We start from the raw sequence: 15,221 nt of genomic DNA on the forward strand, positions 1-15,221 counted from the left end.
GAAGACCTCAGATGCTCAGGCAGCCGCCACCGGCTTACCCTGGTGCGCACCTCTGCGTGCAGGGAGCAGAGGTCCAGCATTGCTGAAGAGCCTGGCAGGGTGGGGCACATGGCCAGGCTGGGGGGAGGCAGGGCTCTGGCTGGCTGGCGGGTTCCTCCAAGGCCTGGTGTGGCGTCAGCGCAGGGCCTGGACAGAGCGAGGGGCCAAGGGCTGCAGCTAGCAGGGGAGCAGATCGGGGGCCTTGGCAACACTCCCAGACCCAGACAGGACGCCAGGCAGGCTGACACAGGTCCGACACGCACCTAGAAAGCTCCACTGGGGCTGGGGGCGGTGGTGATGGTGGTAAGAAAGTGGACAGCGGGGAGGAGGCTGACACCGGGGCTCCCTGAGAGCTGCCAAGGACAGGAGGGGGAGGGAGGCTCCTCGGGCAGCAACAGCACTGCCCATGGGTCCTGGGCACTTTCTTCTGCTAATGAACATCCCGCAGAGCACAAGCTCCTGTCACAGGCTTTCCCGTCTCATGGCTGCTGGCGTCTGGGTGGGGCAGGCGGAGGACAGGCAGGGCCAGGGAAGCCACAGTGCTCTGTCAGTATTTAATAAAGATAGAATTCAACAAGGACCACAACAAAGACAGGGATGAGGACAGGGATGTGGGGACGGCCAGCGGAGCTGTGCGTGGCTCAGGTCACAAAGTAGGACAGTTCCACGATGTCTGCTAAGGACCTGCGGTAGAACCTGCGGCACGTGGAGTCTGTGTCCTGGCTGAGGGCCTCCAGATCTGCGGCAGGACCACGGGTCAGGCTATGAGGCCAGCTGGGGCGCTGGAGGGCCGGCGGGGACCCGGCCATCCTAGGACTGGCCTCCACAGCCTAGGCGCCTCCCACGGGGCCACAGGAGCCACTCACGGTTCTTAAGGGTTTTCACATCACTCTTCTTCAAGTAGAAGCAGAGGTCGGTGAAGTAGTCCTGCAGCATGCCCCCTGGTGGGCGTGGAGGGAGGCAGGTGGTGGGCATCCCCGGCCTGTGGTCCTGCCCATCTGCTGCTCCCAGAGCAGACCCTGGGGAGGGGAGGCTGGCCGTGCCCTGCGGAGGGAGGCCGGCCTGGTGGCCTGGTCAGTACCCACCGATGAACTTCATGGCTGCCACCTTCAGGTTGTTCTGCGAGCTGCCCAGGTAGGTGAAGGCTTGCATGAGGAACTGGTGGTAACTGCCAAAGTTGCTCTCCACCTGGGAGAAGAGAGATGCTGGGACCAGCCTGGGGCATGCGGGGCACACGTGGTACCTGGCCTGTGGCGCCTGGCATCCCTGGCAGGATTCCACCTGAGGCCCCGGGGGCCCCGGTGCACCACACCCTCCTCCGCACCCAGGGCTAGAGGCTGGGGAGGGCCAGTCCCAGCGGGGCTCAGGGTCAGGAAGGCCCTCAAAGGCACAGCAGGAGGCCCGGGCTCCGAGGGCCCATGGCTCACACTTAGCTGGAGCTCTTACACAGAGTGCTTCTCATACCGGAGTGCTCACAGGAAACTGGAGCACCAACACTTAATTAGAGCCCCACACTTGACAGGGGCCCTCGCGCTTAACAGAAGCACTCAGGACAGGAGCCCTCACACGTACAACTGAGCACTTACACGTAACTACCGCACTCACACTGATCGAGTGTGGTACATCGCGGCTGCCCTGAGTGCCGGGCTGGCTGTCTAGGCCTAGGCTGGGGCTGACCCTCCCCAGCCGGAGGACACTGCAGACCGGCCAGCCTTGAGTCTGTGGGGGGCAGAGGAGGAGGAGGCACGCCAGGCCCAGGTTCTGGCAGAGACCAGAAGAAAGTGCTCTCCTCCAGCCGAGCTGGAGATGGTCTCCTGAGACACGGTACCTGGGCACAGGCCACATGAGGAGCGGGGTTTGCATTTAGTAGCAAACCTTCTAGGGGAACCTGGAGCCGAGCAGGTAACAGAAAGTCCACCCTGGTTGGCAGCAAGCCGACACCTGGGGGGATCTCCCCAGGTGCAGCTCAGGCCCCAGAGCCCCGGGTCCACGGGGACAAGAGGGAGTCAGCACAGGTAGACCCGCTCAGACCCTCCAAAGCTGCAGAGGGCGCCACTGAGCCACTGAGCCATCTGCAGAAGTGAGAACTCACAGCACATGGCAGGCCAGCCACGGGAAGGCAACGAACTTTAGGAGAGGGGACCAGACAATGCCAAGCCATCTGTGTGACCTCCTGGAGCGACACGGGACTGACGAGGGCAGATGTGTGACTTCCGTGAGCCCGCTCTAGCTCTGCTCGCCCTTCTGTGCCCATCACCTCCGCATCTGTGCCGTGGTCCCCCCGAGACTGTCGCCCAGATCTGCTCTGTGGACCTGGGTCCACGCCCGCTGTGCTGCCCTTTGCCAGGAGGCCTGTCGTGCAGCCGTGCCGTGGGGAGGGGACGCGGCGGGCGCACTGTCAGCAGCCAGGCCTCGTGGTGGCTGTGTAGTGCCCCTGCGTGCCGTGTGGGAGCAGCACCTGCTCCTGCAGGTGGGGGGGTTAGGTGGGCAGGCAGCCCTTTCCCCTTGGAAAGCAGCCCAGGCTGCCCCCATTCTCCAAGGCTTATCACGGGCAGCGGGGAACAGCTGCTCAGACGGTCTCCACAGTACAAGCTATAGGCAGCAGACCCGGCTGCCCCAGGACTGAAACCCCTGTGCCAACCAGCTGCAACACAAGTGATTGTCCAGGGGCCCATCCCCGGCGTGCGAGGCCTCTGCCCGCGCATCTGTGGAGACGTGACTGAGGTCAGGGAAGATTTTTTGGTGGGCTGAAGGCTGCTCATGACCAGCTCGCCCTCACGCCCACACTGCTCCCCACAAAAGAAGATCCCATGCCTCTCCTGGTCTGCTGAGGCTCTGCTTCCTGCAAGAGGCCCCCTAGGCTGGCTCCTGTGCCTGGAGTCCTGCCTGCTCCAGCTCCAGCCTTCGCCACACGCAGCCTGCTGGGGATGGCCCAGGCTGTGCTGTGAAGTCTCAATCAGGCAATTGCTCACTGGGCACATTCGTGCAAGAAGGGGAAGGGTGGCAGAGGCCTCAAGGCTCAGGGACAGCAGCCAGGCCGTGTCCTCCGGCTCACGGGCCCTGGAGGCCACAGGGGGATACAGTGTCACCCACCCAGCACAACAGGAGAGGTGTTTCCTGCCCACCCCTGTTTCTGGGCCTGGCAGTTTCTGGGGGCAGAGGCTCTGGCCCTGACCTCAGGCCTACGCTGGACCCCTGGGCCACGGCATCTCCAGGGCCCTCCATGGAGGTATTGAACACCATCCAGGCCCACTCTTCCCCACCGTTCACTTCAGAGGACGCGAGCCCCAGCACGGAAGGTGGTGCTTCCTCCTGAGGCTTGGGGTCACTTAGGACAGCCTGTCCTCCCAAAGGGGCCCTGCAGAGAGGGCCCGGACAATCATGCACAACGATGCAACCACCTCCCAGCCCCTGGCCTCCTCCCCCCACCCCCACCACTAGGGGTGGGCCCACACCTTACCATGTAGATGAAAATGTCGTTCTCAGCCCCCAGCCCACGGCCCCATGCCAGCTTGCTGAACAGCTCCTTCCGGAACTCCCACTTCTGCACGATGGCACAGCGCAGGAGCGTGAGCTTGGACCTCTGGGACAGAGAGCGAGCTGGTCACGGGGGGAGGGGGCGGGGGGCCTCCCGGCCTCCACCCCTCATCACACCCGCCCCAAGGAACAGCCTCCTGCAGCGATGCTGCTCTGGGACGCCAGAGAGCTCGGGGAGTGGGGTTCCCCGAGCCCAGAGAGCTTCCAGAAAAGGCCGTGGTCATCTAGCTTCCCAGGCCGAGGAAGGCCAGCCCAAGCAACAAGGTGGAGCAAAGGCCACGAGGCGCTCCTGGGATGCAGGAAGAAGGGCCTACTCATTCCAGGTCTGAGGAAGGGGCTGGGCTTTGCGCAGCGGGGATAGTGCCTGCGCAGACCGTTTGGCTGCTGGTGGTGAGGCCCCACCCCCCGGGGGCCTGGAATGGGGGGGAGGGACAGGTCCTCAAGGCCAGGGGCACACAAAGCGGGCACTGTCGCCTGCGGGGGTGGCCCCTGCCCGGTGCTGGGGAGGCAGAGGCGAGCTCAGGTCTCTAATCAGACGCGAGTACTCCTTACAGAGGCGGGACAGGTGCTCCAAGAGACGGGAGGGCACCACAGAGGCCTGACCCAGAAAGCTTGGGGTCCTTGTGACCCTGGGGTCCTGGCTGGGGTGGATTCTTTTGTGGGAAGGATGCATGATGTCCTCTGGGGGTGGGGCACCGGCAGGCCGAATACCAACCGGTGTGCTGGAGTCGTCTACACCTCTGGTCAAAGGAGAGGAAGGGGAGGCAGAAAGGCCTGGGTGCTGGCTCCAGGTGTGGAAGAGGGGCAGGGCGCACTCCAGGCGGTGGAGATTCCCAAGGCACATGGGACCCTCCCATGGAGCAGGGGGGTAGGTGGGAGGAACGGGGGCGGGAGGGAGGTGGCTAGGGGACCGCATAGCCACAGGATCCTCTCCTTTCCTCCATCTGCCAGCTGGCCTTCAAGGGCCAGGCCAGGTGAAGCCTCCAGGATGGCGGCCTCACGCTGGGCTCCACTCACAGGGCCGGGTCCTCCAGCCCCACCAGCAGATGGGTCCTACCCCAGCCGGGCTCCCCCGGCTGCCCCGTTGGGACTGGCACTGCTCACCATGACCACTCTGGGGGAGGAGTCCAGCAGGTGGAAGAGCAGGGGCACCAGGGCCTGCACAGCCAAGGCCTTGAGCGCCTGCTGACACTTGTGGCCACTGCTGTGGATGACGTCCCCAAACAGGAAGATGGCGCCTTCTCGCACCTCAGCCCTCTCCTAGGGGAGAGGGGCAGGCCTTCCACTCAGATCACCCACCGGCACCCCTCCGGCCCAGCACGGCCTCCCGGCCGCTGCCCTCCCCTTCCCCTGTCACTCCTGACCACACTGAGCCCTGTCTGCGGCCCAGGCCAGGCCCTTTCCCTGCCCCGCCGTCCCTGTCCCCTCCTCTGGCTCCTGGCCTTCCCTCTCATCTTCTTCAGCTTCCTCCAGGCCTTCTTTGTCTTGGTTCTCCCTTGTTTCTCTGCCAGTCCTCAAGCTGAGGGTGGCCACATCTCCACTCATGGAGAGACCCAGGCACCAGAGCCCATCCCCAGTCCCGGGCAGACCCGGGCACCGGTGCCCGGCCCCCATCCCCGACAAGGGCTGTCTCAGCTAACAATGCCTAAATCCTGAGATGGAGGGAAGGGTTGAGGCCAGGGCCCAGAACCTCAGTCCAGGCCCTTGCTGGAGGAGGTGCTCCCCCTCGGTCTGGAGAAGGCCCCCACCCTCACGGAATCTCTCTTCCGCCTGTGTTAGGTTCCCAGCAGTCCGGAAGACATAGGACCCATAGGACTGGGATGGTTACCCACACACCCCGCCCAGCTTGCCGCCCGAATGGCAGACTTGAGCCAATGTGTGCATGCGCCCTGCCCACAGAGCTGCTTGGGGCTAGGGCAGTGCCTCTTCCCACCCTGCCAGCCTCTCAGCCCCTCAGAGCCATCCACACACACACACACACACACACACACACACACACACACACACACGGCTCTGCCCAGGCCCGGGCCCTCCCTCCCATTTGCCCCCCCCCTCCCCCTGCCACTTACATCCTCAAACAGGAGCAGCAGGTGCTGGGCCACCTTGAGGCTGAGGGCACCCACACCCTGCATGCCCAGGCGGTGCAGGAGATCGCCCAGGATCTGCATTAGGCCCAGGAGGTCCTTGGGATTGGGCTGCAGGAAGGCTTCTAGCAGCCCCATCAGCTGACTGCGGAGCAGGGTCACCTGCGGGGGGAACCGGTGACCGGTGTCAGCCAGCTGCCCCGAGGGAGACCCGAGCAGGCTCTGAGCCACAGCCGTGTCAGGCGCCCTCACCGAGCCGTATCTGTCTGACGTATCTGCCCTTCTCCAAGACAGAGGGGCCTGCAGCAGAAGGCTTGGGTCCCTGACCGAGGCCCGCCCACGCCCGCACCCCTGAGCCACAAACTTATCTGGAAGAGGCCAAGCCTGCAGCCTCCTCTCAGCGCAGGGAATGTGTCCTGGGACAGACTGCACGAGGAGGCCTAGAAGGGCAGAAGGACCAGGCCTGTGTGGTCAGATGAGGGGTTCCTACCTGGAAGAAGGCCAGGAGACTGGACTCAGAATCCCCCAGTCTGAGCCATGCTGGGGTCCTCCAAACGCTGCCACCTCGCACCAGCGCTGTGGGCCTTCCACACCTGCCCCTTCCAGGCAGGCAGGGTCACTCGGGGGCGGTGGTGGGCGTCTTCCCCAGCCCCCACCCTCGCTCGCCTTCTTAGGGTGCATCAGGGTGCTGCTGAGTCCGCTCAGGCTCGAGGCCCGCACCCACTTGCTGGGGTGGTTGAGGCCCAGGCTCAGGGAGCTGCTGATGGTCTTGCGGGACGTGTGCTGGGAGATGTCCGGGCTGTTAAGGAACTGAGCGGGGGTGGGCTCTGTCACCCCTCCGGTCCTCCACCGCAGCCGGGGAGTTAGACGTGGGTGGAGTTACACACAGGCACTTTCAGACAGCAGAGCCGACTGGGCTTTGCGGAGAACGGGCGGGGTGGGGAGGGGAGTCTGCCCGCTGGCCTTCCTGAGGATGAAGGGTACCACAGGAGCAAGGCAGGGTGGGACTGACCTCCGTGATGATGAGGATGGCTACAACATTGTCCCGCTCCTCCACGCTCTTCAGGAAGATGACAGCCTGCCCCAGGACAGCCTTGATCTCACAGTTATATTGAGTCATAGTCCTGTCAGAGGGAAGAGGCAAGCCCTGCCCCTAAGATTCCATTCTCGGGCTAGGCTCAGCCCCAAGCCCTGGCCCTACAGCTGTCTAGGACTCAGGGTTGGGGGTGTGGGGGGAGCTCTATCAGAGCCTGGGCTGCCAACCCTCCCAGCTGCCCCTAGGCAGAGACCACCACACTTAGGGCTTACCTGGCCAGCAGGGTCACGCCCTCTGTGTAAGTCTCCACGTGCTCAAAGAGCTCCCAGCCTTGGAGCAGCTTGATGTGGGCAAACACCTCCCAGTAGTGGGTGGTCCAAAACAGGCCCTTCAGTGCTTCTAGGCAGGTCCTGGGTGGGGCAGGCAGAGAGGAGTGCGGTCCTGGGCCTGGATGAGCTACTGCCCCCAGCCCCCTTGGATTCTTGGCAGCTGCCAGGTGCTGTTTCCTCTGCCACCACCACTGCCACCCCCACCCCGCCACCCCTGTGGAACAGCTCCCCCTTCCCTGGGTCTCTAGCACCTAGCGGGCCTCTGCTGGGTGGGCATGCAGGCAGAGCACACAGCTCACCTGCAGGGCCCGAGGGGCCTGGCCTCCAAGATGTCTTCCTCGTAGTCTGAGATGCCCTCAACAAATCCCAGCTCGAACAAATAGTGAAGCTGTGTGAGTAGGCCCAGGAGAATCCCAGCAAAGGCCCAGCGGACAGTCTCCCTGTACTCCTGGGTGTAGAGGAGCTCATAAATGGTTCCCAGAGCCTGCAGTGGGTTACAGAGCAGGGCCCACATGTCCAGGGAGCCTGGGAGCAGTGGCCTGACAGCCACTGGGTCCCAAGGCCTGCTGCTTTCACCCAGCACCCTGGGGCTCCACACCACTTCTGGACAGACGTGGCTGGCCACACCCTGCAGCAGCTCAGAGGCAGCTCAGGACCAGATTTCCGTTCCAGGCTTGGGCCCCAACCTCCTGACTTTGCAGAGACTTCAAACTCTGCCTGGCCTTCATACCACCCCTGGCTTGGTTCTCACTGTGTCAGGTGTGCTTCCTATGTGGACGTCTTTTCCAGAGCCCTCTCCTAGGTACAGCACCCCAATCCCACTGGCTCCCTGACTGGGAGCAGAGCTGTGACTGGCGGCTGGATCCCCTGGCTCCCTGACTCAGGACAGAGCTGTGATTGGTGGCTGGGTCCCCTGGCTCCCTGACTCAGGACAGAGCTGTGATTGGCAGCTGGGTCCCCTGGCTCCCTGACTCAGGACAGAGCTGTGATTGGTGGCTGGGTCCTGGCTCCCTGACTCAGGACAGAGCTGTGATTGGCAGCTGGGTCTCCAGGCTCCCTGACTCAGGACAGAGCTGTGATTGGCAGCTGGGTCCCCTGGCTCCCTGACTCAGGACAGAGCTGTGATTGGTGGCTGGGGCCCCTGGCTCCCAGACTCAGGACAGAGCTGTGATTGGTGGCTGGGGCCCCTGGCTCATTCCCTGAACCGCTCCACAGGCATTTCTCATGTCGCATGCCCGCTGCCCTGCCAGCCCCCTACACAACGGAAGCAGAGTCGCCCCAATGGTGGGTTTTTGCAGCAGAATCCTCTTTTTCAAGGGCAGCATTCACCAGATCGCTCTTTCTGGACGCTTGGGTACTGGCCATGGCTTGGCTGACCATGCTGGCGGGCACTGGCTGCCTTTACTTCCCAAGTCTTCCCGGTGGCCACTCTGAGGTTGGTCTCCACTCTCCCTTCAAGTCTTCCACGGACTCTCACCACCCCTTGTGTGTGTGTTTTTGGCTGGTAGTGGGGCTTGAACTCTGGGCCTGGGCGCTGTCCCCACGCTCTTCAGCTCAAGGCTAGCGCTCTACCACTTCAACCCCAGCACCACTTCTGGTTTTCTGGTGGTTTATTGGAGATAAGAGTTTCACAGACTTTCCTGCCCAGGCTGGCTTTGAGCCGTGATCCTCAGATCTCAGCCTCCTGAGTAGCTAGGATTACAGGCGTGAGCCACGGCGCCGGCTCGTCTGTTTGCCTTTCCCTACACTTGGCAGTGCCTGATCATCACAACAGTCTCAGGAGGGCTGCCAAGGCTCTGCTCTTTCCAGCATGTTCCTGCTTCCTTTCCCTACTCTGCCACAGGACACCCTGAGGACAAGTGCCAGTGGCCGTGGGAAGGCCCAGAATCAAGAGGCTGGGCCCAGGCACCTGGTGGGCTCCCGGGCACAGCTCCCAGCGAGGCGTAGGGCCCTGCTTCATGGATGGCCACAGTCCACCCACAACTCTGAAGGCACAAACCATAGCAGGGAGCCTGAGGACTGGGTCTAGCAGTGAACGTGGGGTTGTCCTGGGATCCCAACCCCAAGGCTGAAGGGTCAGTGGCACCTGTGTGAGGCTCTACTCACCAGCAGGGAGATGAGCTGGACCTGGTGAGAGGTCCGGACGTGCTCCATGGGGGGCCGAAGCTTCAGCTTCATGTAGAGGAGGGTGATGACCTTGCGGGCTAACTGGTACTGGGCAGCCAGGGCCTTCCACAGGGACAGGAGCCGCCTGGGGGGACAAGCACTGGCCACCACCGGTTGAGCTGGGTGCGCCACTGGGGGAGCCCTCCGGGGACCAGAAGCAGTGGCCCCAAGCTGGGGCGTGGCCTGTGCCGAGGCATGGCCAGCCCGGGCATGCCGGCTGATGTGGCCGGGCCTCTGCTGTGGTCTCAGGAGCGGCCCCGGGACCAGGGCCCGGCCCTGCTCAGCTCAGCACGGTTGGCTTTGCCTGCGGTTCTCCCATGCTCCCACTCGCCACCCCCAGCTCTTCCCAGGATCCTGGGGGCGGCCGCGGCCTGCCCTCCACAGCCTGCCTCCTCTCGGAAGTGAGGGGGTGCCCCTCAGACAGCCCGAGGAGCAGAGAGGGGCCCGGAAAAGCCAGGACCCTCACCCCGTGACCACGTCCCGGCATGTCTCAGCTGCCAAGTGTGCACACACGGTGCACAGCTGGTGCCGGGGCTGCCTTCCTGACCAGCCCGTGGGCAGTGCCCCGGCTGGCCCTCAGCCACCGGCTGTGGGGGCCTCCTTGTCCATGGACTCCGCTTGGCAAACCCCGCGGTGCCCAGTGCGCCTCGGGCGCGGGCACGGACCACGTCCTGTCCTCACAATGCAGCTGACCTCTGGCTCTACCGCCTGCTGTCCTCGGGTACCCCTGGCCCTCGGAGGCTGCCCCGCCCGCATGAGCGCCTCCCGGGTCCCGTGGGAGTGGGAGGCCCTGGGAAGGCGGGGGTACCTCTCTGAGGGGTGGCACAGGGACAGAATCACTTCGACCACCTCCTGGGTGTGCTGCAGGCCCAGGTCCAGCACCGCCTTCATCATGGTCTGCTGGATGCTCTTGAACTGGATGCTGGGTAGCTCCCGGAACAGGCTGTGCAGAATCTCCGCCACCTGGGCGGGGGGCAGAGCAAGGCCTCAGACGGCCCTGTGGGGACCTGCCAGCCCAGATGAACCCCGAGAGTGCCTCACCCCACCCCTGTTCCCGGGGCAGGGTGGTTGGCTTTCCCCCCCCCCACTGCCTGCAGGGAGGCTCATCCTGATTGGGCACAGGGGTCCTGCCCACCCCGGGAAGGGGCGGGGGGGGGGGAAGGCCTGGGCCCCAGCCTCACCTGCTCAGTCCGGATGCTAGGTGTGCTGAAGATCAGCTGGAGGAGCTTGGACGCCAGGTCGCAGCGCAGCTGGCTTTGGCCACAGAGGCTCTGCAGCAATGTGAGGACCAGCTGGGTGTGCTGGGCCACAGTCAGACCCTCCTCCAGGGCCTGGAGGGAGGGCGGGGGAGGGGGAGGCCTCCGGTCAGCTGCTGTGCAGGCTAGGCACCAGAGACAACATCGAAATGGCATGGAGACCACCTGCACCCATGTGAATGCCATGACACAGGCTTGGGGCCCCGGCCGGCCCTGTCCCAGCCCTTTCCTTCTGCTTGACTGCTGAACGGCTGCATTGAGTCTCGGGCCCACAGTTGTCCCTTCTGTGGGTTTGGAAAAATTGGCCTTGCCTGGGAGGTTAGTGGTGCATCACACACACATACACACACACACACACACACGCACACGCACACACACACACACACACACGCGCACACACACACACACACACACACACACACCTGTGCTTAGCCAGAGGATTCAGGGATTACGTGCCCTGTCTTCTTTTCCCTCACCTGCTCCCCCACCCCACCCTGAGAACTCGCCCTTGGTGATCATGAGCCCAGATGCCTGTTTCGCAGGCTCAGCCTGGAGCTGTCCCAGGACTCAGTCGCACAGAGCTTCCATGGTCCTGGTCATAGCCTGCTCTGGGAGCAGCAGGACCTCCAGCTTGAGGGACCCTCACTTGGAACTGAGGCCTAGGAAGGTAGACTGACCTACCCTGGACTACCCAGGAGTTAGGGGGCAGAACATGGACTAAAACCCAGCCCCTCACTTTCCAGGGCCTGAACCTGAGAAGGAAGCATAGAAAGAGTTGGCCAGGAGAGGCCAACTGGCCGAGTGTCCAGCTGGCCTGGAGTGAGGGGTGGGGCTAAGACAAGGGCGTCTCCAGCAGAATGGAATGACCTGCCACACTGGACCACAGAGGGAGACCCGGGAGGCTCCGGGGAGAGGCTCAGGCCCGGGTCTGGTCCAGGCAGATGCTACGAGAGGAGGAGTGGACTTGAGAGCATTTTGTGTGGAAGGAACAGCAGCCTGGGCCCCGGGCTGGCCTCATCCATTCTGCTCCCTCCACAGATCACAGGAGACCCCTGGACACACCTTTCGGGGGCCTCGGGAAGAAGGGACCAGGCGGCCCCGGCAGCCTGGGGGCCCACCTTGGCCGTGTGGGAGAGCTTCACCTCCCAGTCTTTGGAGGCCTTGGCTTCAAAGTTCTTCATTTTATTCCAGTGTGACAAATCCACCGACACCCCTGCCGGAGACATGCGCTCAGGAAAGGGGCTGGCCGAGGAGGTGGCGCCCATCCCTAGCACTGGTACCCTGACTCGCTGGCCAGGAGTGGAGTCTGCAGCACCTGGGGGGGGCAGGGGGGTGGAGGGCCCAGCCCAGCCCGGCGCGAAGCTCACCCTTTTGCTGAGCCATGAGCTGCAGGAGCAGGAAGACGCACTGGTGGGCATGGTAGTGGGTGCACTCATCCCTGTCTCTCCACAGCAAGGTCAGCAGGCCGATCTGGTGGCCCAGTATGGAAGGCATGGCTTCTCCCTGAGGCAGACAGGGAATGCTTGCTGCAATCCAGTCCCAAGGGAACCCATCGTGGAGAGGCTGCCGCATCCCTCCCCTTCCCCGACCCTGCCACATTCAGATTACATCCGAATCACAGCATTGTTGCCCTGGTCCAGAGCACCCCCCCAGGCCTGCCCACCGCCCAGGGCAATGCTCTCTGCCGCAGCCCGGCGTTGGCCCCGCACTTCCTGAATGGGTGGGTTCTGGGGTGTCACGACAGCACCTCAGCTCCACACCCCCCAGGTTCGCGCGTCTGCGGCTGGTCCCTTCCTTGGTGGCCGGGGGGCATCTCTCTGTGGGGCTGTACGTCCTTCCTGCTGGATGTCTGGGCTTCTCCCAGCGTGGGGGAGAATGAATAAAACTGTTCCGAATATTCTTTTTCTGGACACAGATATTCAGTGCTCTCGAGTAAATAGTCGAGAAGTGGGATTGAGGGTAAGTGGCTTTGAAACTTCCAGAGAAACTTCTGGAAGTTCTGCTGAGTGGTTTGGATATCCTCCACTCCTACAACCCTGAGTGACGCGACCGGCTCCTGGCCCGCGCCAGCATGGCGCTGCCAGTCTGTGATTTTACCCGGTCCGGGGGCGAGCGGCGCATCTCGCTTCCTCGGTGACAGACCCTGCCGGGCATGAGCACTCCTATGCTTCTCAAAATTCCCTCCTTGCGGCTTGCCAGGTTTTGAGCTGTGTCTCGCTGTGGTGGGACTTAGTACGTCTTCCAGAGGCAAGGCTCTGCGGGCTGTCCAAGTGCACAGGGGCAGGAAGGGCCGCTTCGTCCGGAGTTTATTCCTGGCCACCCTCACATTTGGAAGAAGGCCGGTCTTCCTCCCAATCCTTCTGCCTTCATTTCCCAAAGGCTGAGATTACAGGCATGTGCCATCACACCTGGCTCTCTCTAGGGTTCGAGTAGAGCCCAAGGCTTGCTTCCGGAACAAGCTGGCCTTGTTCCAGCGTCTCCCGTTGGGAGGCCGCGCCTTTGTGTGTGGGGGTGGGGGGTCCGCATACTGTGTTGCTGGGGACCTGTATCCCGACCCCTCCTTTCCTGCTGGCCCATGTACCCCACCGTGTCCAGTTTGGTCCTCTGCACCGCTGACTTCCCGTCCTCTCTCAGCCCACTCCTCAGTGACCCTCCTCTCTCCAGGCAGACACAGGGCCACCTGCATCTTTCAAGTCTCTGTTCCTGGCTCACTGCTGCCTTCACCGGGACCCCCGAGCCCCTCTGCAGCCTCAGGCCCAGGCCCAGGCTTCCCGGAACAGACTGTGTCTTCCATGTGCACGGAACAAGGGGTGGCAACAGTGCCCCATGCTCCTGGGAGGGCCCCGGAGGGGTGCAGGGCCCATCCCTCCTCCCTCCCCACCGGATGCCCCTGGGGCTGCGGGGTGCCAAGGACTCACGCCGAACTTCATGGACCCCACCACGTGCTGCAGGAGCAGGAAGATGGACTGCACGGCCCGCTTGACCTCGTGGGTCATTTCTGACTCCAGCCAGTGCTCCATGTGCTGCAGGGGTCAGGGTGGGGCCTGAGGACGGTGCCCAGCTCTGGCTCGGCCTGGATGCCTGGTGGCCCCCACATCAGCCCATGCTGCAGCTTCCGCTCCTGGCTGCCTCACACACTCGGGCTGTCTGAGGTGGAGGAGTCACACACACACACACACACACACACACACACACACACAAATCCCAGGCTGGCCCTAATCACCGTGATTGGCTCCCATTTCACCTCGCTCGCTCACGGCCCGGGTCACAGGGTGTTTTGGCACTCAGCGGTGGGGCCACGGCCAGCCAGATGCCAACGTCCCTGCCCCACCCCACCCAGGCCAGGCACTCGGCCACTACTCATCTCTGCATCTCCGTGTCTCTGACTCTGCTCATCACTTTGTTCCTGTCTCTGTGTTTCCTGTTTCTCTCTTTGACCTTTTCTGTCTCTGTAACTCTGTCCTCAGGTCTCTGGGCCTCTGTCTTTGGGTTTCTGTCTTTGTGTCTCTGTGTCTCTCTCCTACCTGTGTCTCTGTCCCTTTGCATCTCTGTCTCTGTTTCTCTGTCCTATCTGTGTCTCCATGGCTTTATCTCCCTGTATCTCTGCATCTCTGTCTCTGTTTCTTTGTGTCTCTGTCTCTCTGTGTCTATGTCTGTGTCTCTCAGTCTCCTTGTCTCCATCTCTCTGTATCTCTCTGTCTCTATCTCAAGAGTCTGTCTCTGTTCCTGTATCTCTCAGCCTCTGTGCCTCTGTCTTTGTCTCTGTGTCTCTATCTGTTTCTATACCTCTCTGCACCCCTGTCTCTGTGTCTCTGTTTCTGTATCTCTCTGCACCCCTGTCTCTGTGTCTTTATCTGTTTCTATATCTTTCTGCACCCCTGTCTCTGTGTCTCTGACTGCATCTCACCTGCAGGAGGAAGCAGACCTCATCCATGCTTGGGTTCTCGGAGACGAAGTTCTGGAGCAGCAGATCGAGGGCGCGCTCTGTCTTCTTATACAGTGCCTAGTGGGGGACATGGGCCGAGAGGAGTCCATCCGGGGGCCCAGCCCGGGGCTGCGGCTCTGCAGGCGTCCACCGCGGGAGACGCGAGTCCTACCTCCAGACCGCAGGGAGCACCCTGATGGGAGGGAGGCCGTGACCCGGGGCAGAGGGGACCCTGGCTGCCCCTTCTCCCTGCTCGCCTCCCTCCTGCCACCCCCCCACCAGGCTGCTCCCTGCAGCAGCTGCCCTTCCTCAGCCACCTGTGCCCCCCTCCTCCTCCTGACCCTGGGGTCCTCCGAGCCCAGCACCCTGGCAGTGACCCGGTCTGCTGCCTCCCTGCAGCACAGGGCTGGGGACCGCCTGGGGTAGGTGGGGGGCAGTAGGGGAGTGGGTTATTTCCTCCCATTCACTCATGACTCAGTGAGCCACGACTGCTAACCACCTCCCCGCCTGGCGCTTCTGGAGCTGCCCAGCCAGCCTGCAGGAGCCAGGGCCTGGGTGTGCTCCCCTGTGGTGAGGCCCCCTGCCACTGCGCCAGGAGCTGCCCAGCCAGCCTGCAGGAGCCAGGGCCTGGGTGTGCTCCCCTGTGGTGAGGCCCCCTGCCACTGCGCTGCCATCAGAAGCCACGGCTCCCTCCTCTCCTGCGCCGGTCACTTCCTAAGCAGATGCTGTGCCCCACAGCCGGGAGGGGAGGGGCGCGGGGGACGGTGGATGCCAGGCCTGCTCCCGTCCCAGACCCCCGCCCCAGACCCCTGCCCCGGACCCCTGCTCCGGACCCCCGCCCCAGACCCC

General features: G+C 63.2%; 1 protein-coding gene across 1 annotated transcript in view; it reads right to left on the reverse strand.

Moving 5' to 3' along the window:
• Positions 1–680: 680 nt before the first annotated feature.
• LOC105992315 (maestro heat-like repeat family member 5) overlaps positions 681–15,221 on the reverse strand; it is a 25,369-nt gene continuing 10,828 nt past the window's right edge. Inside the window, exons 12-28 of the mRNA XM_013025144.1 lie at positions 14,355–14,450; positions 13,366–13,470; positions 11,815–11,950; positions 11,566–11,660; positions 10,373–10,522; positions 10,000–10,154; positions 9,132–9,276; positions 7,325–7,509; positions 6,969–7,106; positions 6,673–6,784; positions 6,327–6,470; positions 5,646–5,822; positions 4,681–4,836; positions 3,500–3,622; positions 1,125–1,227; positions 906–980; positions 681–778 (exon numbers count right to left, since the gene is read on the reverse strand). Of these exons, the coding sequence (XP_012880598.1) occupies positions 681–778; positions 906–980; positions 1,125–1,227; positions 3,500–3,622; positions 4,681–4,836; positions 5,646–5,822; positions 6,327–6,470; positions 6,673–6,784; positions 6,969–7,106; positions 7,325–7,509; positions 9,132–9,276; positions 10,000–10,154; positions 10,373–10,522; positions 11,566–11,660; positions 11,815–11,950; positions 13,366–13,470; positions 14,355–14,450 (2,193 nt within the window). The remainder of the gene's footprint in view (positions 779–905; positions 981–1,124; positions 1,228–3,499; positions 3,623–4,680; positions 4,837–5,645; positions 5,823–6,326; positions 6,471–6,672; positions 6,785–6,968; positions 7,107–7,324; positions 7,510–9,131; positions 9,277–9,999; positions 10,155–10,372; positions 10,523–11,565; positions 11,661–11,814; positions 11,951–13,365; positions 13,471–14,354; positions 14,451–15,221) is intronic.

This window comes from Dipodomys ordii, unplaced genomic scaffold, assembly GCF_000151885.1.
Source record: "Dipodomys ordii isolate 6190 unplaced genomic scaffold, Dord_2.0 Scaffold82, whole genome shotgun sequence".
NCBI classification, from domain to species: domain Eukaryota; kingdom Metazoa; phylum Chordata; class Mammalia; order Rodentia; family Heteromyidae; genus Dipodomys; species Dipodomys ordii.